General features: G+C 38.8%; 1 protein-coding gene across 3 annotated transcripts in view; it reads left to right on the top strand.

Moving 5' to 3' along the window:
• Positions 1-25,782, top strand: part of SLIT3 (slit guidance ligand 3) — a 481,507-nt gene that overhangs the window by 369,299 nt on the left and 86,426 nt on the right. For all 3 annotated transcript variants that reach the window (XM_051631304.1, XM_051631303.1, XM_051631305.1), the window contains 7 exons: positions 2,625-2,768; positions 5,095-5,238; positions 10,638-10,801; positions 12,888-13,020; positions 21,817-21,885; positions 23,096-23,167; positions 23,351-23,422. In XM_051631304.1, coding sequence (XP_051487264.1) covers positions 2,625-2,768; positions 5,095-5,238; positions 10,638-10,801; positions 12,888-13,020; positions 21,817-21,885; positions 23,096-23,167; positions 23,351-23,422 — 798 coding nt within the window. The remainder of the gene's footprint in view (positions 1-2,624; positions 2,769-5,094; positions 5,239-10,637; positions 10,802-12,887; positions 13,021-21,816; positions 21,886-23,095; positions 23,168-23,350; positions 23,423-25,782) is intronic.

Below are 25,782 nucleotides of genomic sequence, written 5' to 3'. Positions count from 1 at the left end.
ATTCACAGCCCCACATAAAATAAACCCAGACTTTCTGAAAATTTCTTTTGACCTCTTGGCCAAAATAAAAGTCTGGATATAACATTAAACCTTATCACAGGGGTAAATCAGGGAGTCCTTATGGGAACAATAACCCTGAGTGACCAGGTTAACTACAGGTTCCCCTTTGGGTCCTGCCAGAGGGCATATGGATCTTGGGAAATACTCACGACTCATTTTTCCACTGTCTTGCAGTATTGTAAGAATAATTCCTTACAGAAGCTTAGCACTGCAAGAGGTTGGGGCTTTTCTGTAATAGAATTTTGCTGTGAAGTCTATTAGAAGTATTTTTTTTGATTGTCAAGTGCTGTGATCATATAGGAAAGATTCATTTAGTGCTGGGAAGGACGGAGCAGAGCTCTCTGAGTTGCAGAGCAGGCAAAAGTTTCACTGCTTTCATTTGTCAGGGTTTGTAGCTGATGATTTCTGCTGGTAACTCTATACTGAAAAGTGTGTAATTTCTCATGTTTATTATTCTAGTAGGTCAGATTTTAAGGAGATTACTTTTTTTTTTTTTCCAAGTGAGTAAATGCTGTCATCTACCTTTTTTGTTGTTGTTGTGTTCTGCTATGACAAGCTTTAATTCATGAGGACGAATCAAGAAATCCAGGTTAGCAGAACATCTGCTTTGGCAGTACTCCAAAGGGAATTGCAGGACAGTGTCACTTTTACCTATTTATTTTTGTAAAGCTTGTCTTTTCTCTGCCTAGTGACTTCGATTTCACCACGGCATTTAGTCCTGGATTTGCAAATCTTTTGCATGGGAAAGGCATATATAATCACCTTCTTCTGAAGCTGTTACTGTATTTCTGGATCATTTTTGTTGTTGAAGTGATCAGGCATTATTAACTCAAATGAAGTTCCCTATCTACAGGAGTTCTTTGGCAGCAATTAAAATTGAGAGGGTTTGGATTGTATAAAGGTGCCAATTCCTTTGCTAATTATGGCCAGCCTTTCTGTCCAATGTTTGCTTGTTTTTCCCTGGAGTATCTAATAATCTATTAAAATTTCACCCATTTTAAAATATATGTGACTAATTATCTTTTAGATGGTAAAAAACTAACTAATAAAACTTTGTAACTTCAAGTACAGGTCATTCTGCAATCTGGGAATTGCAAGTTAAAGACATATATAATAGTAATTCACCTCCCCTTCCCACTACAAACATTCATTTATCCATTTATTTTTGTGCATCATGCACATGATCTTTACCAGGAAAAGGATCATTGGCAGCAATTATGTATGCCAGCATTCAAAAGAGATGCTGACCTGTAAACATCTCCACTAGAGAAATAGCTGAGCCCCAAAATTAAATGCATATGTCAGAATACCCTTCTTTGACTTGCTTTGACACTGAACATAAACTCTTCATGTGAGTGTTAGCACGAAGTACTAAACTTCTGGAAAGCAAAATCTGCATGTAAGTATTTCTGTATGTTTTTATGTTATTTTTGGCTGATTGCTGGCATACTCCTATTCTTTCTGATCACAGAATGTGCAAGAGGTGATGGGCCACATGCTGTAGGGCCCACTGTCTGACAGTTGTTCAGCAGACATAAACCAGCATACTCAAGTTTCCCTCATGAAACATATCTCCAAGGCTTAACTTTTTTTTTATTAAGTGATGACTTCTGCAAAGAGCAAGACCCACACTATTTCTGTTTGAGGCCAAGCTGTCCTGTTGCGATGTCTTCTGTCAACTTTCATCCCAATAAGACTGCCTGTTCTTCTGAGCAGGGTAGCCCAGGTGTTAATCTGATACCTTGTCATTTGTTTTATATCACCTGGAATTGGATTTTGAAACTATTACTTATGCTGCATGTGTACTGAGATCATTTCTGGAATAATGTGCTATTCAGGATGAGTAATAGTGTTGGAATTTGGCATCTTCTTGGGAGCAAGAGCATGTCTTTTAACTTTCTCTTTTTTTGTTATAGGCAGTAAAATGAAGAATAGTGTTTCCTGTCATAAATGTAAACAAACAGGATTATTCATAATAATCTATACAGGGCATCATAGAAGATGCTTCGAGGACTGAGGCCCAAGTTTTTTATGGCCTTTCTTGGAATGTTTTAAATAATTAAATGCCATTTATTTTTATGCACCTCTGATAGCATTTTAGCATTCAGAAGTTTTCTAGTCACTGTTGGTTTTTTTTTCAAAAAGATGAAATATTCAAAAGATTAATTTTGGATTTAATCAGAACTTCATCTGACTTTATAGATTGAAATTTTCCTATGTTGATCTATAAGCAAACATCTCGAGACCATATAGGCAGAGTAAATATTTAGAAAATAATGCTGCATATTGCAGTATCTGTGAATTCAGAATTAAGTGATACTCATTTCCTTTTGGGTGGCAGTGTTCAAGTGTTTTGTGGTTTTGGTGAGTGAAGGGGGGAGCTAGTTGTAAGTACAGTAACTATGCTACTGAACTTCTGTATCCTCTCCATGATGAATGAATGCCTCTCTAGATAACCACTAAAAGGCATATATTCTTTCTGTCTTTGTCCGTCCAGTGTGATGATGTATGTTTGAAGTAACACACTAATAATATCCTTACTGAGATTGGTTGTATCCTTCCAGAAATCTAAGCAACAATAAGATCAAGGAGATCCGAGAAGGCACATTTGATGGAGCTTCAGGAGTGCAGGAACTGATTCTGACAGAGAATCAACTGGAATCAGTGCATGGACGAATGTTCAGAGGCCTGACAGGGCTAAAAACATTGTAAGTGCAAAGACCTGTCTTTCTCTGTTCCTCTGTAAGCTGAGTGGAACTGCTCAAGTTCAGCAATCCCTGCTAAAATATTTGTTACAAGACAACAAGCTCTAAGGGGGTGCCTAATCCACTTCATCCACCATCCTGAGACACAGCTGGGGTCTAGGCTTCTGGTGGCAGCAAAGACTCATGTCAGACAATATGTATGATCTGATGTGAAAACCTCTTTTGCATCATCTTCCCTGCAGTAGAAAGCAAGCACTTGACTAGGTGGATGCTGCCAGCAAACAGACTCCTAGAATCAAAATGCAATTTAAAATCTGCAATTTATTAATTAGCAGGAAATGCTTCTTTTGTTGTAAAGTATCATAGCACAATAACTTCATTCCTTACTCAAGTGTAAAAAGAAATCAAAGTTTTGCTTCAGGGACTTTGACTTGTAATGGCAAATATGGAACTTTTCTTTTGCTGTTGCTTTAACATTTTCTTTTCTGTGGTTATAGGCATCTGGTCTTTAATTTAATGTATGCACTTTACTAAGGGATTTGAAAACACTGTCCATAGATACTAAATTAATTCTTATACTGTAAAGCAGCCTGTGGCAGTGCTCCTAAACAAAATTCAGCATTTTTTAATAAAAAGATGCTTAACATTCAAGCTCTCCTGCTGACCTGACCTATGTTTCCCCCTAGCTGATAAAGCAGTCTAAAGATACACAGCATGATATGAGAGTCTGTAAGTATAGGTTTTCCTTCAGGAAGGGCACACAGCGCATGGTGAACCATGATACAAAACCAAAGGTTTGGGCTTGAAGGACATATATTTGTATCCATTAATTTACTTTCCTTGACCATCAAAATTGTGATCTTTCACAAAGAGACCACATTGAACAGGATCATGGTCCAGTTTTTAAAAGACTATATCTTACCTGAAATGGAATAGATTGCCTGTGCAAGTTATATTGACATCCAAATACAGTCATCCCATCTTGCAGTGCTTCTGCCTGGTTTTTGAGGAATTGAGAAAATATTTCCTCCTGCTGATAAGCCACTAAGAGCCTTACTTCTCTTACTACCCTATTCATTTTAGAGCTTGTGGTTTTGACCCAGTTTTCAGGCAGCTTAGTACCCCACAAGTAAGGTGTCTCTGTGTCCCATGACTCTTTCTGACACAGCTGCACCCCAGTTGCAAGATCAAAACTATTGAGACCATAGTGCCTGTGATGGTAACTGTGTGTAGAGAACAGCAATGCAGAAGCAATATAATGTTCAGGTCTTAAACACTGAGTGGTTTTGTGTACACTGTTAATTTCTTCCCAGCTGTAGCTAAGCTTTCTCTAGTGTTTTTCAGTTATCTTTTGCTGGAATATCTGAACACCCAACTGGCAGATACCAATTTGAGATTTAAACCCAGACTTCTAAGCGAGTCTGAATTTTCATTATTCACTGCATGAATTTGACACTGAGGAATTAACCCTCCTCAATTTAGAGGACCAATTCACTGGAAAAGCAGCATGAGCTGCAAATGTTTTGTGGATTTTTGGTAGTATCCTTTAACTACTGAATAATTTTTCACCTGAGTAGGAATATCACAACTGTGGACTGATGGTTATAGCCCCAGATGTTGATTGGCATGCACTGCAACAAGTACACATGAGCCTTTTTTTGCTATGGAGTGAAACAAGATACTACAGTCTTTCAGATTAATTGGGCTTTATCATTGAGTTCATTGTTACCATAACAACCCAGAGAGATTTATCTTCTAAAACACAGCACAGGTTCGTCTGGTACAGGCACTGAGCAAAGACCACGTTATATTATGGTTACTGCTGTCATGTCAATTAATGATTAAAATGACATTTTGGAGCTTGTGTTACGTCTGGAAATCTTTCCTAAGCTATTCCTTGATTTCTGCTGAGGATACTGTTTCCAGCCATACTTTTGCAGTGTGGATTACAAAAAACATCCATGGTAGGAGTCATGCAGTTAGTGTTGTTATTGTCACACATTTTTGGCAGTCCTTCTCTGAAATAAATCTTCACTTACTCTCTGAATTTACTAAGTTAAAACTTCAGGTTTCATTTCAAATTTTCCACTAGTCATAATTTTAATTGCATACTACTGTAGATGTGGAGCTCTTTTTAAAGCATTTTAAATTCATGAGATGAAGTTTGCATGAATCTATCCCTCCCATAGCTGTGTTGTACTTCAGCAATCAATAAAATACAGTAGAGTGCTTGCCAAAGCATCTCGTGATGCCCTTAGATAAGGGACCACCTATTCGGATATTATACCATTTTCCAGTAGTTCCTAATGCCCTGTTTTAATCCTTGCAGGATGCTGAGGAGCAACTCTATCAGCTGTATAAACAATGACACCTTTGCTGGACTGAGCTCAGTGAGGCTTCTGTCTCTGTATGACAATCACATCAGCACTATCACCCCTGGAGCCTTCAGCACGTTGGTCTCTTTGTCTACAATGTAAGTTATCTTTTTATAGTATGAACCTGTCATGATGCTGTTTTTCCATGCTTTCAGGATGACAACATTGAGCTTTAAAATCAAACTACTTATTCTTCATAGATAGAAAACCTCATTTAGGGAAAGAAAAACCCATCCTTCTGAAGTCACAGGTTTGAGGGATTCAAGGTGTGATTTAGAAAAACATTTGCATTGCTTCAGCTGGAGTGGCTGAATAAACTTGGAGTCTGCCAGTCTCAGAGAGGGTGACTGTCTGTTTTGCCATGTCATAGCTCAGTACAGTGCACAGCAGAAGTTAATGTAATACAGTCTCTGCAGATTCAGAAGTGTAAAGCTTATCATACACTTCAGCTCCCTGAAACTGCTTAAGTTTCAGTGCGGTCTAACATTTTAAGAGCAGCTTTCTTGGATTGCATTTATATTAGTTATCTATCAGAAGATACTAGACAATGCTTGTACTGACAGAAGAGCCAAAAGGACTACTGAATGTGAATTTGAAAATCCCAACCTAAGCTTTTCTGATAATATTCTTGTTTTTCTCAACCCCCTTTAAATTATTTCCCTTGCTTCTTAAATATGTTTGCATGCTTTTTGTAGCATGTCCATTTTAATAAAGTACAGACTGATAAATATGGAAAGAAAGTCTGCTCTTTCTTTCCAACTGTGAGTGGAGACCCTGGTGTTGCTGTTAATGGAAGCTGCCTGCTGAATTCCCCTCACACTGACCTGAAAATACATCCTAATTGTCCAGTCAAAATAAACTATTGATGCTATTGCATTTCAGGTTCTGAAAATATTCTCCATCATGTTTGGGAGAAAAAAGAAATGTTGAATCTCAGCTGTTTTTTTGCTCACACTTTCATTTTGTTCTTAGAACTTTTCACCAGCAAATCAGTTATCATTTTGGCATTAGCTCCATGCAGCATAAAGAGCCCAGAGGTTTTTTTCCATTTACTTTCTGTAGTCCCAAAAGCCTCCTTGACATTGATGGACAAAGAGAGAAACACAACCAGATTATTTTTATTGACTTTTCAAGTCCCTGGTCAAAGCAAGTGGTACTTGCTGAAAGCTTGTTCTCACTGCAAGCAATACCTGCCTGCTTCTCTCAGCTGTCCCTGTGCTTCCTTCCGTGGATCTTGTAACAGCTGTGACTCTAAATCAGTCTATAAAGTCCCTGCCTTGTTTGCATAGACGTTTTCATCATGTTTTGTTAGAAGACAGCCCATTTTATTCTGTTTTCAGCTCTGAATAAATATTATTAAAATTTCTAGCAACAGCGATTAAAGCTGCTGCTAATTAGAATGCATTGCTTTGGCACTGAATTATAATCGTGTTGATCATGGCAGGTTCCTAGCTATGTCTTAATGAAATAGTATATTCTTTACACCTTTTCATTCTGTGCTTGATCCACAGAGAGGAAAAAGTGCACTTTTGACTTCTTTAGGCGTTGGTTTAAGATCATAGTTATATTTCACATATAAATGCAAAATTCAGATGTGTACATCTCCTACCAGCACTCCATTGTAGGTGGATATATTAGATGACAACACTACTGAAGACAGATAGTATGACTGCTTTTCCTGTTCAACCCACACTTTGTGAGTTAATCAGGTATTGTAATGACTTATTTTTGCGTCTGTTACTGTGAGCCAGAAATTAATACAAAGTTTAACATTTCCATTTTTATGTCGGCATATTTACAGCACTAAAAATATGGCTCATTTTGTTATTACTCCTTGTGAATCAGCCTTACTGATATTATCAAAATGCTGACAGCTCTGAAAATAATGCCCAGACCAATGGTTTTCAATGGAGGAGGTATATCTATTTGTAAGTGATTGGTTAAAACATATCAGTTTTTTAATTCACTACTAGTCAAATGAGGTACTGTAGCATCCTAATTTGAAGTGTGTTTGCACTTTGTGTACAGAGAGTTCAGTTGTGTCTTTCAGTCCTTACACAGTCAAGCAGGCATATTTGCAAACAGAACTGTTTTTTCATTAGTTAGTATCATAACAGCTGCATGGAGCTAATGCCAGAATGATAAGTGGTTCATCAGAATGACATGCAACTATTCTACTATAAACCTGAGTTCCAGGACATAATTTCAACCTGATTTCAATAATATCCAGGTGCATTTCAGCATGTTTTTTCTAGCAGGTCACTAGAATACATTTAAATAGTTAATATTCTATGGCTTCTTTGCAATTTTTAAGGGATGCTTTTAGTAGGATATGCATATTTAATCCCTCAAGATTTCTGTTCCCCCTTGATTTAAAAAATATGTTTATGTCCTTAAGTAAACACTTCAGAGATTAATGTTAGTGCAACATCTTTGCTAAAAGCTTGATTGCTTTTTTTCTGTTTGAGTGATTAAATCACTGTCTTAGGTGTAGGAACTCTGATTACTAAATTATGATTTTTTTTATTAAAAATGTGGCTGCCCAACATTACTGTTTGTGATTTGAGAACTCCACTTGAATAGCCAGATTCCAAAACAAAGCTTTTGCAAATAATATGTCTTTTCAGACTTTCAGCTGCTTTTCAAATGAAGGAAGAGAATCTCTAGTCCTACGAGATACTTTATAGTGAGCCTTGATCTTTCTTTCTTTCCAAAAGTTGCCTCACAGTCTTGCCATGGGAAGAGTAGGCATGTAGGGACATGTATGAACTTCCTGCTACATTCCAGCAAAAAGTCACTGCTCTGTCATTGGACAAAGGACAAAATTTAGGTGTTTCTAAAGTGACAGGAGGACATGGGTAATGTGTGACAAGATAAATTTGTCCTTTTTTGCCTAGAGTTATTTGAATTTCAGTGTAATAGATTTGTTTCACTATTTGTTAACCTTACAGGTAACAAATTATTTCTTAGTTCCCAAGAAAAGTATGATCCAAATTCTAATCTGAGGATTTAATACATTTTAAGTCATATGTTTACCTGTGTTTGCTAAGAAGAAAATGAGGATTTGTGGATAGTTACTACTGCTCAGCTAGTGAGCAGTAACATGTTAAGTCAAAGCAACCTCTCCTCTGTAGAAAAGGATAATTACTATTTTGATGGGAATATTTTGTAGATTAAGCCTTGGAATTTTTCTGGAAGTTTTTGATATGTCCCAGTAAGATCCTTTCTAGATGTGCAAAATGTTCTTTACATTCAGAGCTGCAGGTTTGCCAGAAACCTGATTATATACACCTGCTGTTGGTTTCCAGTTGGGGATTATTTCATTCTAAGGATTTGTGTCACAGAAGTTGTTCTGTGAATGTGGTCTCGCTCTCTTCCCTCAGTGGAACAAATGCTTTGAAACGTTGGCTCACTTAGCATTGGAGGTTTAAATACTTGCTTTAAACACTGTGTTCATGCCAAAGCATGTCAGCATGGAAAATATACAAGCAACCTGCATGTGGTCCCATTATGGGTTAAAAAAATGGAAAACTATTCAGAAGGAACGTAACTGAATTAGAGTAATGCTTTCAGTGCTTTTCTGTGCATTCTGTCAAAAAGCTCCTGTGTAACCTGTTCATTTTCTCACCTTTATACAGCAAGTTGGCCTTACCTTTGCATCCTAATCAGCATAAACTGATTATTTTTGTTATTGAGTATTTTATTATTGAGCATTATGCTGAGGTTTTTCTTCTCCTCAGTTCTCCCTCTACACAATGTCCATGCTAGATCCACTTGCAATTACACACCCAGAGCACCAGGCTAGTGCAGTGACTGAAATATGCTTTTTTACAACAGAGAGCAGCTGTAAATCATATTGTGGGTTTGGGATGTTGGCCTAGAACCTATGTAATTTAAGAATTGGTTTGAGTTTGTTTTCTTGCTGCCACACCTCAACTGTGCCATATGTTTTTGTCTGTAGCATGATTGTTTTCTGAAGGAATTGCTTGGCTGAAAACATAATGTGATTTTGACTACATGTTTAGGTTTTTAAATGTTGCAAGTGAAGACTTAAAAGGTCTTCAGCTACCACATCTGCATTCACATTATCTGTACCTTTAGGGCCTTAATTTTTTTTGTCTTTAAGATATGCTCTGCTTTCCAGAAATTTCATTGTAATCTTTTTTCTGTTCTACCAAAATCATGACTCTCAGGCGTATGCACATGTGATGTGAGAACTCCATCAACATTCATTTAGACACTTCATTTTCCGTACATGGGGCTCTGACAACTCATTTTTCTTCAATGAAGCAGCTTTAGATTGAGGCTATTGATACTCCCTGTCTTTGTACATAAGGTGGTCCAGCCTTCTTTCTTTTACCAAGGGTATCAGCCTCTTTCCTTCACCTGAAGTTCAGTCATAAAAAAGCTTACACAAAGTATGAATAGGCATTTCAGTACAGGACCCCAGTAAAAAGTGTTTTCCAAGAGTCTCAGCACTAATTATTGTTAGCTTGGAAAGAGAGTTGCTTAAAATGACTCTTACCTTACACTCCTTTCTTTCAAAGGATCACAACCAATTAAGAAATAGGAATTAATGGTATCTCTTCTACAGTGACTTTCTCTGTTACAGGCACTCCACTGATAAATTGTTATATATCTGTGTTTTCATGGCTTGACAACAGACTGGCCAGGGCTTTCCTTTTTAAAACCCTGCTAACCCAAGCTATGTTAAGAATCCATCCCTCTCATGGAGAGATGTTGTCATGGTTGCTTGGAGTACTGCACACCACAATGCCACAGCCAGGCTGCATCTGTGACTGAACAGTATTTTGGGAGCTGCAGCAAGATTTGATGCAGACCTCACAGATTTCACAAGGCAGCAGAGCAGGTGATTTTCGAGACAGGTATACTGACCTTAGAAAGCTTCCTAGCAAGTGGCTCAAGCTGACAGTACTGCTTAACAGACGTGTATGCAGGGAACTCAAATGCAGGTTCCTGTGGCTCCCACCTGGCACTGGTTTGGATGGGCTCCAACCCAGGCAAGTGGGGCAAGGAACAGTGTGCTGAGCCAGCCTGGCTGTACCCAGAGGGGCTGGGACCTGTAAGTCTGTGGTAAGGGCTAGCAGTGCTAAGCTCTCCTATGGCATTACATCAAGTAACAACCTTGAAGATCAGTGCATGAGGTGAGTTTAGACCTGGGTGTGAGCTGTAGCTTGGGTTGAAATCCACTGTAAATACAGCCCTGGTAGTGATGTGTGTGTGTGTCTAAATTTAGTTGCAGCAGTAAGTACTTTGGTTTCTAAACATATATATGTGTGTATACATATATTTTAATTGCAACCCTAGTCCTAGTATTAAGCCTGCATGGAACTTCCCTCATCTGTAGAACAGAGGAGGTTCTCACAGAAACAGATGGCAGGAAAGAGCTTGGACTTGGAACCCATCATCTTTCTGTAGTTATTTCAGTACTTCTGTATGTTCGTGTTTGATGCAATTATGTCTTGTTCTGTTTCAGTAATTTGCTGGCTAACTCCTTTAATTGCAACTGCCATTTGGCCTGGCTGGGAAAATGGTTGAGGAAGAAGAGAATTGTCAGTGGAAATCCACGCTGCTTGAAACCATTTTTCTTAAAGGATATTCCAATCCAAGATGTAGATGTCCAGGACTTCACCTGTGATGGTAAGAAAATCCAATTTGTTTGGGCATTTATGGTAATGTTGGCACTTTTGTGAGGACCTCCTTTCATATCAAGCACTACTGCATGGTAAACATTTCAGTTCAGTGATGAAAAAGACAACCATCTAGATCATTGTCCTCCATCAAGAGTTTATTTTTATTCTTGATCTTCTGTTTCTGAATTTCTACTATCTGCACCTAAATGTAAGGATGAATTTATGATAGAAAAATGTTCTGCTTTGCATAATCTTACTATAATTCTGGTCCTTCCTCCCATTTCTGTATTCACACACTTAGTCAACACTGAAGTCGGTGGGAATGGTGTTTGCTTGGAAAGTCTTTTAGTTTTTGATAGTGTTCAATTTCACCAATAAAAGGTGAAAAAAACATAGATATTATTTGAAATTACTCAGTGGTGCTTAATGCTTTGCCAAGTCCATACAGGTTTTAAAAAACTATGTATATTGACATTTCTTTCATTCTCTGTTCTTTGTCTTCTGATCAAGCAGATTTTAGGGAAAATAGTAAGGAGAAAAACTGACTGGTGAGTGCCCTGCTAACTTGACTTTCAGGCAGTGACTGCAGTTAGTCATACCTCTACAGAGACCATAACAGTGATGGAAGTTTCCTACTTAGAGTAGAAATTCATTCCTGTCCTAGTCAAACAATCTGGCAACAGGCCCAGGTGGTTGGGCTCAGATCACAAGGGACCCAAGTTTAATCATTAAAGAATAATTTGCTTTGAGTTTGGGAGAAAAAATAAATAAGTTGGTGCTCCACAAAATGACATTCCACACCTGGGAACTGTCCCTGTCAGACAGTCACTCAGACAGAAGTGGAGACTGGAAGGTAGAGGGTGTCAGGGTATAAAACACAGGAAAATCGAATATGCTGAAGAAACATGCTCTTTCTGGAGGTTTATGAATGACTTTGAATTTTGTTGCCAGTCATTAAACTCATTAAGCTCAACTGGGGAGAAAAATAAAAATAAAAAAGTCTTCCCTGTTCTTCTGTAGACTGGTCATGCTTCTCCACCCCTCTGAATACAAGTGGTTCCCTACCCATACATTTATGGGTAATTTTGTTGTCTTCTGTCAGGACTTTCAGTCTCATTCTGTAATCTCAGTGCTCATGGGCACATCCAGCAGAGAGGAGAAAGAAACAGATCTGTCTCAATTATCCCTTGCATCAGTTTAAAAGAAGAAAGGTGGCAGTACTGGCAGCTGGGTGCTCTGGTGTTGCAGCTCTGTGTCTCCATGCTGCTCAGCCCACAGACACTTGTGTCATTCCCTCACTGTCCTCTAGAGCATCTGCCACTACCTCTTTCCTTTCACATACATGGCGATGCTGTAGCATGCACTTAGCTTCTGCTCTGCAGAGCCTGTTGCTTGTGGGGAAAATCCTTGCTTTAAATATTCTGAACTTCACAGAGTCAGTTACTTCTGCAGAAACCCTGTTGTTCTTCAGTTGCAAGACTTAATCTCCTGTTTATGGACCTTTGAAACCATTTTTGGAGAAAGCAGATACTTTTATGTGTGCACAGATGGATGGCCAGCAGTTGGAATTTTGCTGCTCACTTTGTTGCTTGCCTGGTTATCCTCCTCAAAAACAATGAGGTTTTGCAATTCAGATGATCGTTGAAGTGCTAGGCAGACTTTAAAAAGTAAAAAATTAATATCTAAAAGCTGTTATAAATAAAAAAATATCTTCCTAAAGCAGAGTAGTTGGTGAATATAACCTGTTTCAAGGTTGTCCATTTGAGCTAGTAAATTGGGGGTGGGAGGAGAATTTGGGATTCACATAAATTATTTTACTGTAATTTGCAAAATTACAGAGATTAGGTACTCCTTAGAAAAAAAATACTTATTTTCAAATACTGCTGTTCAGTTTTTGAACTTTTTTTTGTTGCCTAAAGAACCTCTACAAAGGCAAGCTGACCCAAAACACTGGACCTGCTTTAAAATATTGTGAGGGTTCCCCATGGATTGAGGGATGTCCTTCCTTCGTCCTTGAAAGCAGTTACCTTCCAAGTGCATGACTTGAAGCTGCAGAGCTGACTTCCTGGTGCTCCATTTCTCTCCCTCTGCAGGTAACGATGAAAGCAGCTGTTTGCTTTCCCCTCCTTGCCCTTCCCAGTGCACCTGTGTAGACTCAGTGGTACGTTGCAGCAACAAAGGGCTGAGGATACTGCCCAAAGGAATTCCCAAGGATGTGACTGAGCTGTAAGTTACCTTTTACATAGCTCCTTTCTGAGAAGTTAATTAAATTAGATCACAGTGAGACTGTGTAGGTCCTTGGGCATTTTGCCTTTGACTTCAGTGACTGTTGTTTGGTGCTTTGGTGCCTACATATGTTTTTACTGTTATTTTTGTACTTACTTGTCCCTTGACCATATACATTGCTCTGTAATGGGAACAGAATTTATCTATCCTTGTACCCATTAATTCTGTGTGTCGGGAACAAATGCATATATTAGGATCAAATAATCCTGCAGTGCTTCTGAGAAGCCTAACCTCACAACAGGCATGAAAGGATGATGAAAATATGTTCCTCACTTTCACAGCTGTGAGATAATTGTCCTCTCAGGAGATTAAAGGAAAAAAAAAAAAGCCATTGGTGGAAACAAACAATGAATTATTTTCACCAATCCTCATGAAATGGCTAAAATAACAGACAATGAGACTAAATTGTAAAATAAATTCATCCTAGTTGAGAACCATCTTTCTAGTTGTCTTTTCATCTGCCCCTTGCTATGACTTTGTACTGGATTTTGGTTCTTCCCATAGAAAGAAAATACACTGGTAGAACTGCTTGGCTTAAACACTTGGCAATAGAAATACTGAGATTTTCCCCTTTAGGTCCTTATTCAAATCTATCCCAGGTGAGTTGTCACTGAAACTTGTACAATCTCATCAATGTTTCTATGTGAAATTAATAGGTTGAGTTGGTTGGTACATTCAGTGATTTTTGTAATGAATTAAAATCTGATTGTGCTCTTCTTTAGTATTTAATATTATATTTGCTATTTAGTAGCAAGGCAGCTGATGAGTAAGATACACATCTTTTTACTTCCTTCACCCTGGGAGAAGGGGGTTTGCACTGTTCTTACCAGTGTTGTAGTCAAACACAAGACTTTCTTGCTGAGTGTACTGAAAGTGTATGTGGTAACTCAAATTAACTGGGAAATTTTGCATTAATTAATACATCCTTGGAACACTTAACCAGGCTATGGTTAATAGTGGTTTGAACTAAAAGCCAAGTTCTGGCCTGTATTTCATTATATATTGCCCTCAGTGATAAAAAGTCTGCAAGGTGATTTCTGCTCTGTTCTTGTGCAAGTTTCAATGACTTGCCAACAATAAGATATCACAGATGTCACTTTGATTTCTACTGTCACCGAGGAATTTTTATGTTTAAATTTTGCATATTGAGTTTTACTGATACTATCTGATACCCCGACGACATAGCTTTCACAAAAAGAGTGAAATTAATGTCACATTCTCAAAAACTGCTATATTGCTTAAGCAATTTCTTGGCAAATGAAGCAATAACCTGGAACTGAGCAGTTTAAGTTCACAGGTATTTACATGACTGCCTTCTTCAGTAGAAGCCTCTTGGCTTTGCCAGCCGCTAGTTTGATTTTGTGCCTTCAATCCAGAAATGTGTCGGCAGAGCACAGCCATGGACTGACTGGCTCTGAATATTTCATGTTCTGCAAATATAACCTTGAATCTGTCCCAGCTGTCTCTAAATTCAATCCTGATCTCGCTCTCCCCTCAAGCAACATTAAACTGAGCTCCCAATTTGTAGATGAGTTGCAGGTACTGAAGGTAAAAATTCCCTTTGTTTGTGGAAGTTGTGATGAGAATGAAGTAAATAAATAATCAGTCTCACTTGCCTTCCTTCTTCCAGATTGAAAGAAAGGTATTGCCCATAATCTAGAAGGGACTATACGATCTAGGTCTCAAGTGGCTAGTGTAAATTTAACTATTGTTATTGTTCTGTGTTTGAGAATTGTCTTTGCTGCTGTGTCAAACAGCAGCTCCTGTGGAACCCCACCTCTTGCCTTATCTTGAGGGCAGCTAAAACTTGGCAGGGAAAACCCCATAGCTTTCTGGGTACTGGGTGGCAGAGTTTTGTCTAGTTCAATCTACTGACACTCCTCACACCAAAATATCCCCATTTCCCAAGGGCAGTCCTAGATCCCTTGAACTTCCTAAGGCTGAAGTATCTTCTAAGCTGGTTTGTTTTTGTAGCAGCAGTGAATACCTGTTTAGCACTGGAAGCCAGAGAGCACATAAATTACTTGCTGCAGGAGAGATCCCAGTTTTTGCAAGACTTGAAGAAACAACACAGTATGTCCCATGGCTTCCCCCTGCTCACAGGTGCTCAGATAGATTGAAAACCCTTCCCCACGTTGCCACAACCTGTGCTGCCTCTCTCCCCTCCCAGGCTCTCATGTCACAGACCTCTGGGCAGTGTGCTGGGGTCCCCGTGCTCCCCCCAGGCACTCAGCCAGGGTCACTAAGGACACTGGAGAGGACAAGGGTGTAAAGAGCCCCTTGTCCTGATAGCCCACAGCCCCCTGCAGGAGGCCTGGACAGGATAGGATGCAGGAGAGCATTTTAGTGGAATTTTTATGAACGCACCAGTCTGACATTTATAAACTTCCATTATGGATATGTTCATTTACAAGGCACGTTAGCTGCAGTGCTTTTTATTAAACTGCAGTATTTTTTTATACAACGTGGTTTAAGAGAAGGAACTGCCATATATCTAGATAAATCAGTCTGTTACGGCTGCATATAGCCTCAGAAGTTCCTTTAAATCCTTTTAGAGGTCTTAAAATAGTCTTAAAACAGGAATTATTTCATTGTAGCAGGTATTAAATAGCAGTGTGCAAAATGAACATACCTCTTGCACAGGCACATAGGGAATATGTTACCTTTGCTGGGTCAAGTTTCTCTCAGCAGAAAAGATCACCAGCAATGTTTTATTACATGGTGGACTGGAGACATAGGCTCAGTCCTTCCAGCTTTCTTCCTGAGTTTCTGTTTTGGATGTGTATATAGACAAAACATGTGAAAACCATTATCTCCTTTATATTTAGAGCTTGGAATGACAGGAGGCATCCCTGTCTTTGGTTTGTACCACCCTTGGGAGGAGGGATTACCTTGGCAGGGAAGGCTTCCATCTAGAAGAGAGTTGAAAAGATCACTAAGTCTCTTGGCTTTTTAGAGGGATGGTGATGCAAGAAATTTCTGTTTCCTGGCTATTCCTTAACAAAACTCCATCATCATGGGCAAGCCTTCTCTCAGTTTCTTGGGAATAGGGAAATACTCTGTTGTTTCTTGCAAATTCCTTTGTTGTATGTTTACGTACTGTCTACATTTTTTCCTACTGTTTGCTTATTCTGAAGAGAAGCCTTAGGCTTTTTTACTATATTCTGTTTTCTAGCCCAGATGTTCAGAAGTAAAATGTTAATGCAAATAGCTAGTCTGGAACTTAGCCTTGTTGATTCTTAGTGTTTAAAGCTTTCCTTTTCTTCTCTATTTTTTTCCCAAATCTACTTGAACTAAGTTTCCCATGTTCTTTTTCCTTTTACATATTAGCTCAATGTGTCAGCTAGGTTTTTTTCTTCTTTTTTTTTTTTTTTTCCCAAAAATATATTCTATTTGTACTAAAGTCTCATCTGACAGCATCCAGCTGCTTTTATGGACCTACAGCAAGTAATATTTTGCACTGGGGAAAAACATTGGAAGCAATTATGTGGTCAGTGTGTGCATAAACTGTAACATAATGACTATGGTGTATTTTCGAATAAATATATACTAATCATGTCGTCTCTAGACTCCAGAAGTTGTCATGACACTGAGCAAGCTATATGACAGCACCAACAGGATTGTTAGGAAAACCTGCATGCATCATTGTTAATGATTATTTTTCTTTCCTTTTATATTAATACATATTAAGGTTTGCATGACTTTTGCCATTTCTCTTTCCTGACAAACCACCTCTCTCCCATTTGAGTTTTTGTTCTGCGTGTTAGGTTCTTTTAACCTGCAAGCTCAGCCAGTGCTTGGCACAACAGTTTTCACAAGTGGCTGACCTGTTCCTAGCAGAGGGATCCCACTGAACTCCCTTTCAGCTCTTTATTCCCCACCTCCAGTCTGCTGCCTGTTGCTGCCTCAGCCTTCGTATGGTACCTTTATTCAGTTGAATCTCCAGCTGCCAAGATTATTTTGACAATTGCTTCCCATACATTTACTGCCACAGCTACTTGGAGGTATTTGCAACCAATCTCAACCCTCCTTTCCTCCTCCTGAAACACTTATGATTTCTCTAGACTTTGACTGAAAACAGGGGCTCGTACCTGGGCCATGCAGACTGTTGCAATAAATATGCTCTAAGCAGTTTGTTATGGTAAGTGTAAAATATTGTAACAATTTAGTGCCATTTTTCACTGTATTGCTGGTGATCAAAGGGATAACTCTGAAGTGAGGTATCTGATGAAAATCATCTGCTTGAGAATGCAAATGCTTTTGCTTGTCTGGCAATCTGCACTGTTTTATACACTGACCCTCAGCACAGAATTCAGGGAATTTTCCTTTGATAATGAAGGAGAGAAACAATTGAGATCAAAGCTTAGGCTTACATGGTTCTGTGTCATAAAACGTTTTACAGCTTAATTCACTGCAGAGGAAAATTCTCCCATTGAGAGAATGCATAGTTCTGTAGAAGGTTATTGTAGTTACAGCTGAAATAGATGACTTAAATCTGCATTTAAAATCTGATAGTTTAGAAAAAATAAATAGCATCAATTCTATCAAATGATGTGTTCAGTGACTGAAGTTTAAGTACACACTGGAAAGGTGGCTTTAGCATTAACAGAGACTAAAGGCAAGTTTAACTTCAGAGCCTTCACTTTTGTCTCAAGCACAGCCACTTTTCTGTGTAAAACCTGTAGGTTGTGGACATAAAAATGCAGCAAAACCCAGAAACTTGTCTCAAAATCTTAGGATATTGCGTACCTGCATTATAAGGTTTAGACTATAAATTCATTTTAGAGCTACATAACATTGTCAAGTATAATATTTTGTACCATAACATTCTATATGAAATATTTAAAGAAATGAAAGGAAAGGCATTGTGCCTTTTCAGTTACTGCCTGAGAATTGGTTTCTCTCCCTAGTTTCTTCTCTTAGCACAGATTGCTGCTATGAGCTTGACTTTATGGCAGAATAGACATTTCAGTACAAAAAGGGTTCCAAGTGCTTCAAATCGTTACATGATGCTTTGGCACTTTGTGCTGGCTATATCACCTCCAATCCAAGTGGTTTCATTATAAAAATAGACAAGTTGGAAAAAGAACAGCTGTCATCTTTTATGCATAGATTTAAATTTTTTATATATGAAGTTAGTGTGTGTGGAAGGTGCTGGATGAGCCCTGGGGCTGCTCCAGGCACTGGGCTCTAAGAGCCAGCGTGGTTGGGGCAGGCACAGAGCAAGGCATGGCTGTGCCCAGCAGTGCCAGCCATCCTGGCCAAGCAGTTCCCTGTCTCCAGCACTCAGTCCTGTTTTAGAAGAAGCCTTTCCTGGTAGGTAGTTGGTGGCATTTGATGAAAACATGAACACATGGTTTTGTTGTTTTTTTTCTTCGATTTTGGCTCTGGTGTTTGCTTCTTGGTTACACGTCATTATGGAGACTTCAAAACTACAAGTAGCAGCCATGGGGTAAAAAGGAATTTCCAATTTGATATTTAAAATACAGAGTATAGAGAGTTTAAAAAGGAAATGGGGTTGGTTTGAATACTAGTCAGTGTGTCTCTATTAAGGCAGCTGACACTCCCTCTGGACTCTAACTGCATATTAATAACTTGACTCTGAGCATTAAAATTAGACATATATTTTTTCATCCATGCCAGCATTTCTTTGCATTCCAGATACCATGTACATCATCTTCCTTTGGCTAAGGATCGAAAAGAATTAGAAATAAAATCTTTCCTCCACATCATTCTGTTATGGCTTGTTCTGTTTTGTTTGGGCAGCGGGGCTGTACCTTCATCTGTGTTTTTTTTATTTATATATACATATACATAAATACTCAGAGTTTTGAAACTGGGATCTGTTCCTTCACCCTCAGCAGTAATCTGTTATTAATTATGCCCAGCTTCCAGCTCTCTTGCAGCCCCCATACATGATCTTCAGCCCAGTAAGGTGCAGAGCTGCTCCTGCATCTCCTCCCTGTGCTCCCAGGGTGGGCAACAGCTCTCCTGCAGCAGCTGGTTTCCTCAAATGTTGTGTCTCAGATCCTTCTGATTCTGGGCATATTCTTATGTCTTAAAAGCTCTGGTTATTTCAAATTCACTGCACTTAAATGTGCTTTCAAGTTGAATGCCTTTTGCTTAGAAAATGCTGCCATTCTACGTATAGTGCAGTGAAAGGCTTAACAGTGGTCAATTGTTCTTGTGCAAGCATGAGAAGTATATTATCAGTGATTTTTCAGTCAAAAACTGTGTTTGTTCAGAAATTATACCTCTGGTGTAAGTACTGCAGCTTTCTGCTAGTACATGTATATAATCATCAAATTGCTCGCAGTACAAATCCAAAGCCATTCAAAGCAAATCTTCTGTACAAGTTTAACTCCAAGGGTCTGCATGTCTATGTTAGTCTGAATAAGAAAGCACTGGATTAAAATGAGCACCCTCAACTTTTGATTGCACCAGAAAGCAAAACAGGTGGGGAAAAACCTTGGCTACCCATCGTCAGTTTGTTCAGATTGCAGGCTGTTGCATATTGGGATCAACAAGAGAATATCCTGAAAGTATACTTCTGAGGATTTCAACACATTGCAAGAGCTGAGTCTCCTTTCCTAACGGAAAATCATATCTAGCTTCCAAATATATAATACATTACCTGCTTTTGGTTTCATTTGGAAATCCTTAGGATTTTACATTTTAAATAAGGACTGGAGCCTTAACCTACCCTCATGCATCATAGGTATAAGATTTGCTGCTGTCTGGGATGAAGGAGAAGGCACAGACTCCCAGCAGCTCACAGCTTCCATAGCAGACCATGACTTGGGGAATCAGACATGATTTGCCCTGCTTGAACAGTAACATATGGGGTTGAGTTCTGAGGATCTTCTACATCACAATTTATGGTGTGAATTCACTAAGGGACTGCATTTTCAAAATAAGGTATAACAAATTTAGTCAAAATGAAGCAAGTAACTTTACACTTGCTGAATATGAATATCCATGGGAGGTGTAAATGTGGCAGAACTAACCTATACTCTGCTTTGTGATAATCTGCCTCAACAGAGCAGCTGTCACAACTTTGCAAGGGCCAACTGTTCACCCTGCAACACTGTCACACAATGCTTCTGATCTTTGGGAAGGGAGAGATTTGTTCAATTGGACATTTTTATTAAGGAAAGATTTTGCTTTTGGTTAAGAACTCAAAAGGCAGTTGTCCTGCTTGTCCAGCCTAATCCTAGCAGGAGTTAGGTCAGCTCCACCATGTGCTCTAAGGTTACTCTGCCTTGATGGGATCCTGTGCACAGGCAGAATAGATAACCATGAGGCTGGAGTAGTTTAGTTGAAAAGAGAGCTGAAGCAGCAGAAAATGGTGAGAGGGCATTATGCTGAAATAGAAGGGGTGGGGGGAAAATATGTGACAGTTATAAAACGTATTATGTAAGAAATTCTGTTAGTGTTTGTAGATTTTATTTTTAAATGATGTAAAAATACAGTTTGTGGGAAAATTTTCTTGGATTTAGTTTACACAAATATCTCTGTGTTGTACAGTTAATGTGAAGAGGGAACATATAGCACAGTAATAAATTATTATTGTTGTTTGCTATAGTAAATGCAGAATAAGGAGGTTTGCTGCCAAAGAAAAGGAAATTGTTTGTGTGGGATAAAAATTCTTAACATGATTATCAGAATATATTTTCAGCAGTAGAGGCAGCACATAAACTGTTGTGGTGTCTGTGGGCTGCATTTCCTGGCTACCCTTGATTATCTTCCAAAATGTACCCCAGGAAGGGTATGTCTACTTTAGGAAGAATCCCATAAAGTGTTTGTAAGGAAGAGAAATATCATTTCATCTTTTATCCTAACCTGTGGAGGGAGAAATGCCTTGCTGCTACACAGTTTTTTTGTTTCCCAGGGAGAAATGGCATCTGGCTGATGGCTGGAGCATTGTGGCACCTCAGTGATCAATTTACATTGGAGCCTTTTTCCTTTGGTATCTTCCAGGGATGCAGTTTCACCCAAAAGCCAGGGTTAAGGCAAAGAACTCCAGCTCTGTCTCTATTATGTTGTACTAAATAGTCAAAGCCCCACATCCCACTGCTACCAGAGGTCAGGTGTGGAGTCTTGAATACACATGCTTTCTTCTGGGCAAGGTTTTTGAAAGTATTATAATTTTTTTAGAGTTTTTCCCTTGGTTACTGAATGTTCACGTTTCTTCAGTGGAGAAAAACTGCAAAATACAGGCACTATATGCCAGGAAAATGAGGACATAGGAATGTCCTAAAAGGCTTTAGCCCTGCTGTGTATGTGTCTGAATGGAGACACGTCCAGTGATGTCTCAAGCAACTTCCACCCTGAGAACACAAGATATTTTATTAAATACACTTAGTGTGAGTAGGAGGAGCCTGTATTCAAAGAGAACTTGGTTTTTGGTCTTCAGTTTTTCTCCCATTCTTCTGTTGCTGTTGTAGAAGAACCAAATTATCATGTCTGTTTGCTGCAGATCCTTTATTCATTTCCAAGTAAAAAACTAAAATAATAATGATAATGATAATAAAAGCTCAATAAGCTGCCATCATGCTTTGCATGTCAGAGAATTCAGTTACAAAGGAGAATCTGTTACAGTTTCAAAGCAATGAATCAAAGATGTTTTCCCTAGTGACTGACTTTATATCTTCCTCATTCATGGTGCAGATTGAGTGACAGGAGTTCTTGTTAATATGTTTGTGTAATTACCAAATCTGTCTTTTTTTTCTTTAGATACCTGGAAGGAAACCATCTGACTGCTGTGCCAAAGGGGCTCTCCACCTTCAGACATCTGACATTGATGTAAGAAATATGTGTTTCAATGTCAAGACAATTTCATGACTCTTTCTGCACTGTGTTGTAGGTGGGGGAAAAAAAAAGAAAAAAAAGAAAAAAAAGTATTTTGTGGTGGAAAAAAACCCACAAAGCCCAAAAACCTTCCATAATTTGAATTTGCAAAGAACTTCCCAGTGGCCACTGCTGCCAATAAGTATGGATACAGAGTGGGGAAAGACTGAGGTGACAGAGAGCACCAGAGACCTTTCTCTGCAGGAGCTTCCAACCTCTGTGAGAGCAGTGAGTTCTCCTGCAGGCTGCTACAGTTGCACTTGGCAGATTTACCTGTGCAAAGCTGTAAAGATCATTAGCAGAGGAGACAGATTAATTTGTTCTAGGTGAGGCAGTATTTATAATGCTAAGGCAATGAAATTTGCATACCTGTTTCTGCTAGGAACAGTCATACAGATAGAGATAAAATTAGACTTTTTTCAGGAAATTGCTCCCTGAAATACAGAGGAGTGAAATTTCTTGGCTAAACTATTTGTCAGAAATTTTCAAATTCTGTTTGGATTAGCTGTACACACTGAAGTCAAATGGGCAGAACAACCTCAGACAAGAACAACATGGAGGGAAAACTGGAATCCTCTGTTTGACAGGATGCTGAGCCATGTTGTGTCAACTATAGTAGTACCTAGAAAGGTTGGACCAGATGATCCTTGAGGTCCCTTCCAACTTGGCATTCTGTGATTCTGCGAAACTGTTTTATTTGGAAACATCTCTGGTTTTATTTTTCAAGGGAGAGCAACAACAAAACAAAATGTGCTGTTTAGCCTCAAAGACTTTTGTTTAAATTTTGTTCTAGTAGCTGTCAGTGTGAAGAGCATATGGAAATGCCTCTACTAAATTACAAAGCAAGTTGGTACAGTAAATATTCACTCACACTTGTTTCATCTATTAATTTATCCTTCAAAAAGTTTGCTTGTATTGATTTTTTGTAATGTAATATGCTGGAAATATGCCTTAATATTTTTGAATCTGAAGCTTTTTAGTGGAAATTGATATGTATTGCTTTTATGGCTTGTTCAAAGCTGGTTAGAAAATACGATATCAATTGATAATGTGTGGCTTTTCAACTGCTTCAGGATTCTTGCTGTGAGGATATGTAATCTTTCAAAAATACTTATTTCTTGATTAATACCTAAAAAGTATATTTTCTCTCTGTGTATTTCTGCAGTGATTTGAGCAACAACAGCATAAGTGTATTGGCCAATTACACCTTCAGCAACATGACTCAGTTATCAACACTGTGAGTAGACCATTTTAATTGCTTTTTAGACACCATCTTAGGTGTTGAACAATTAACATCAAACTTGTTACTTAAGTATATGGGGGTTTTTTTTGTTTTGTTTTTGTTTTTTTTTGGTGGTTGAACTAGAAGTTACATAATCAAATAAAAGACAGTGTTTTAATTGTTGTCTCCTTCTCCCAGCATCCTGAGTTACAACAGACTTCGGTGCATTCCTGTCCACGCCTTCAACGGGCTCAGGTCTCTTCGAGTGCTGTAAGTACCACTTCTTCAGTGCAGCTGAGCTGCAACTTATTAAAATGCTGTTGATGACAGGGAGGCTTTTAATGAGCAGATGGCTTCCACTTGATCCAGCAGTCATAAATATTTTCAGACAATTAGCTTCAATGTACTTGTACTTAGGTGCAATATGTCCGATAATGACTAGAGCAGGTGAATGCTAAACTTTGAAAAGAAGCAATTACATATTTGCAGGGTGAATGACTTTCCTCTGGTAGTTCAGGGACAAGAACTATCATGAAAACAGGCCTCCAAGAGGCTGACTAGAGTCTTTTTGTCTCTTCTACTTGAAGAAAGTTTGGGTGCCCCAAAGGAAAAGACTTCTATCTTTGTCTGGAAAAACTTGATCTTATTTTAGAGTGTAAATTTCCATTGGATGCTTCAGCAAGGGTGTCTTTACTGAAAATTCATGCAGTTTTATAATATTTTCTATTAATTTAGACTTCTGCAGGCAAGTTTTTACATGAAAGAGTGTAATCTCAAAAGAAGTAAGTTAGAAGTCCCCCCAGTAAACCAATGAGTAAGCCAAGCCAGTGGCTGGGTGCCTGTAATGCTGAGATGCCTGTCTCAAATGTCTCTAAGTCGTGAATAAAATTTCACCTCATGTCGACTTGTGGCACATTCAGAGATGTCCACATGTGGTTTCTTTCTTTGGAGAATGTTTTCTGCACTCTTTCTTTCCAGTTTAGCTGCTTCCAGCAGCTTTCTTGATTGAACAATTCACTCCCACATCCTCTGAAAGTCATCTTCGTTGTATCACCTCTGAGCGTGGGCTGTGGGCCTGTTCCTGCAGGAAGCAGGCTCCCCCCAGCTTTTCCTGGGCAGCTGCTGGACTGACTCCTGCTCCTGTCTCAGATGTACTGTCACTCCTCACCTGCCCCGTCCAAAACAAACCCTGAGGTGGGTTTGCTCAGTTTTCTACATGGAGACATGAATGCATGTTGAGAAAAGGTGGAGAAGTCACCTTCCTCCCCACAGCCCAGCAACACAGGTTGAACTAACACAAGTAAATTAAACAGCTAATCTGTGATGAGGTTATTCAGTGTGCTGAGGGAGAAAGAGCTTTAAACACCAAAAGGTCAGAGCAGAGAATGTCCTGAGTACTTTGAAACTTCATATTAGCATTTTCAGTTTTTTAAAATGTTAAATGTCATTCACATGCAGAGGTTTCTGGGAGTTTAAAGAGCAGCGGTCACTGTGCACAGACTCCCTGAGTGTGGAACGAAGGTGTGGACACGGGCAGTGCTGCAGCTGTGGTAGCAATCAGGCATTGCTGGCTGGCCAGGCTCTTCCACTGTGGTTTGAGGGGTAGAATAGGGCTCTAGGTTCCAACCTTCTAATTTGCAAGACAGCTTTACATTCCTAGTTTTCATTATTAAAAACAAGGAAGATACGTGATTTGGATTTGTTGTTTTGAGCTTGGCTGGGGACTTGGATTTTTAGTGCACTAGGATGGTCACATTTGAGCTTTTACAGGAGTCCTGAAATTCAGCCACAGATGAATATATTCTGTTTCATAGCCAAATAAATTATTCCATATGGAGCTGTCTTCTGGGCTGCTTCTGATAGGCAAGCTAGATTGATTAAATCTAGTTTGGGACTCTCTTCCCTGAATTACAGTGTAGATATACCCTGTCTCACTCTTTCCAATAGCTACCATTTGTCTTTTCTGTTCTTGCAGGCCACATATGGACCGAAATAAAGGGCAATATTTTAATAACAACTGTTATCTTTTGGCTTTTTAAGAATGTTACTAATCAAATGTTACTAGTCAGACTGAAAAAATATCTTTCTCCTTCAAAGGATAAGCCCTCCCAGTCTTGCAAAAAGCAGCACGAGTGAAATGAAGCCTAAATGGGAATCTCTGCCTCTGCTTCATGTATTTGGAAGCCTCCAGATTGATTTGATTTATTATGGCCCACAAAACTCTGGTATCAGCTACAACTTTTGCCACATGTCATCTATGTTGTTATTAAAAATCAATTCTCCAGAGTGAAAATGGCTTCTGAGTGACAGTGTGCAATCTGTTATTGTCAGTTATTTATTATCTATATTCTTAGGGGAATTTAAAAGAGGAAACATCAGCAAAACAATTTCCACTTCTTTTTTTTAATGAAAAGAATATAGAGATCTCAATACCTTTGGTTGTGTGTGCCTTTGAAGGTGACATACCCTTTTCATAAAGGCTTCTGTGTCTTCCAAAAATTCCATATGTTTTGGGTTTTTTTTTTCCTTTTTGCCTCTCTATAGTAAGTAAATAAAGTAAATATATATTTGGAAATCACAACGATCATAGGTGTGTGATGAAGCTGATCTTTGACAGTATCTGGTTCTAT

Source organism: Apus apus, chromosome 13, assembly GCF_020740795.1.
Source record: "Apus apus isolate bApuApu2 chromosome 13, bApuApu2.pri.cur, whole genome shotgun sequence".
NCBI classification, from domain to species: Eukaryota; Metazoa; Chordata; class Aves; order Apodiformes; family Apodidae; genus Apus; species Apus apus.
Note: the sequence above shows the minus strand (reverse complement) of the source record. Positions and strands in the feature narration are given on the sequence as shown.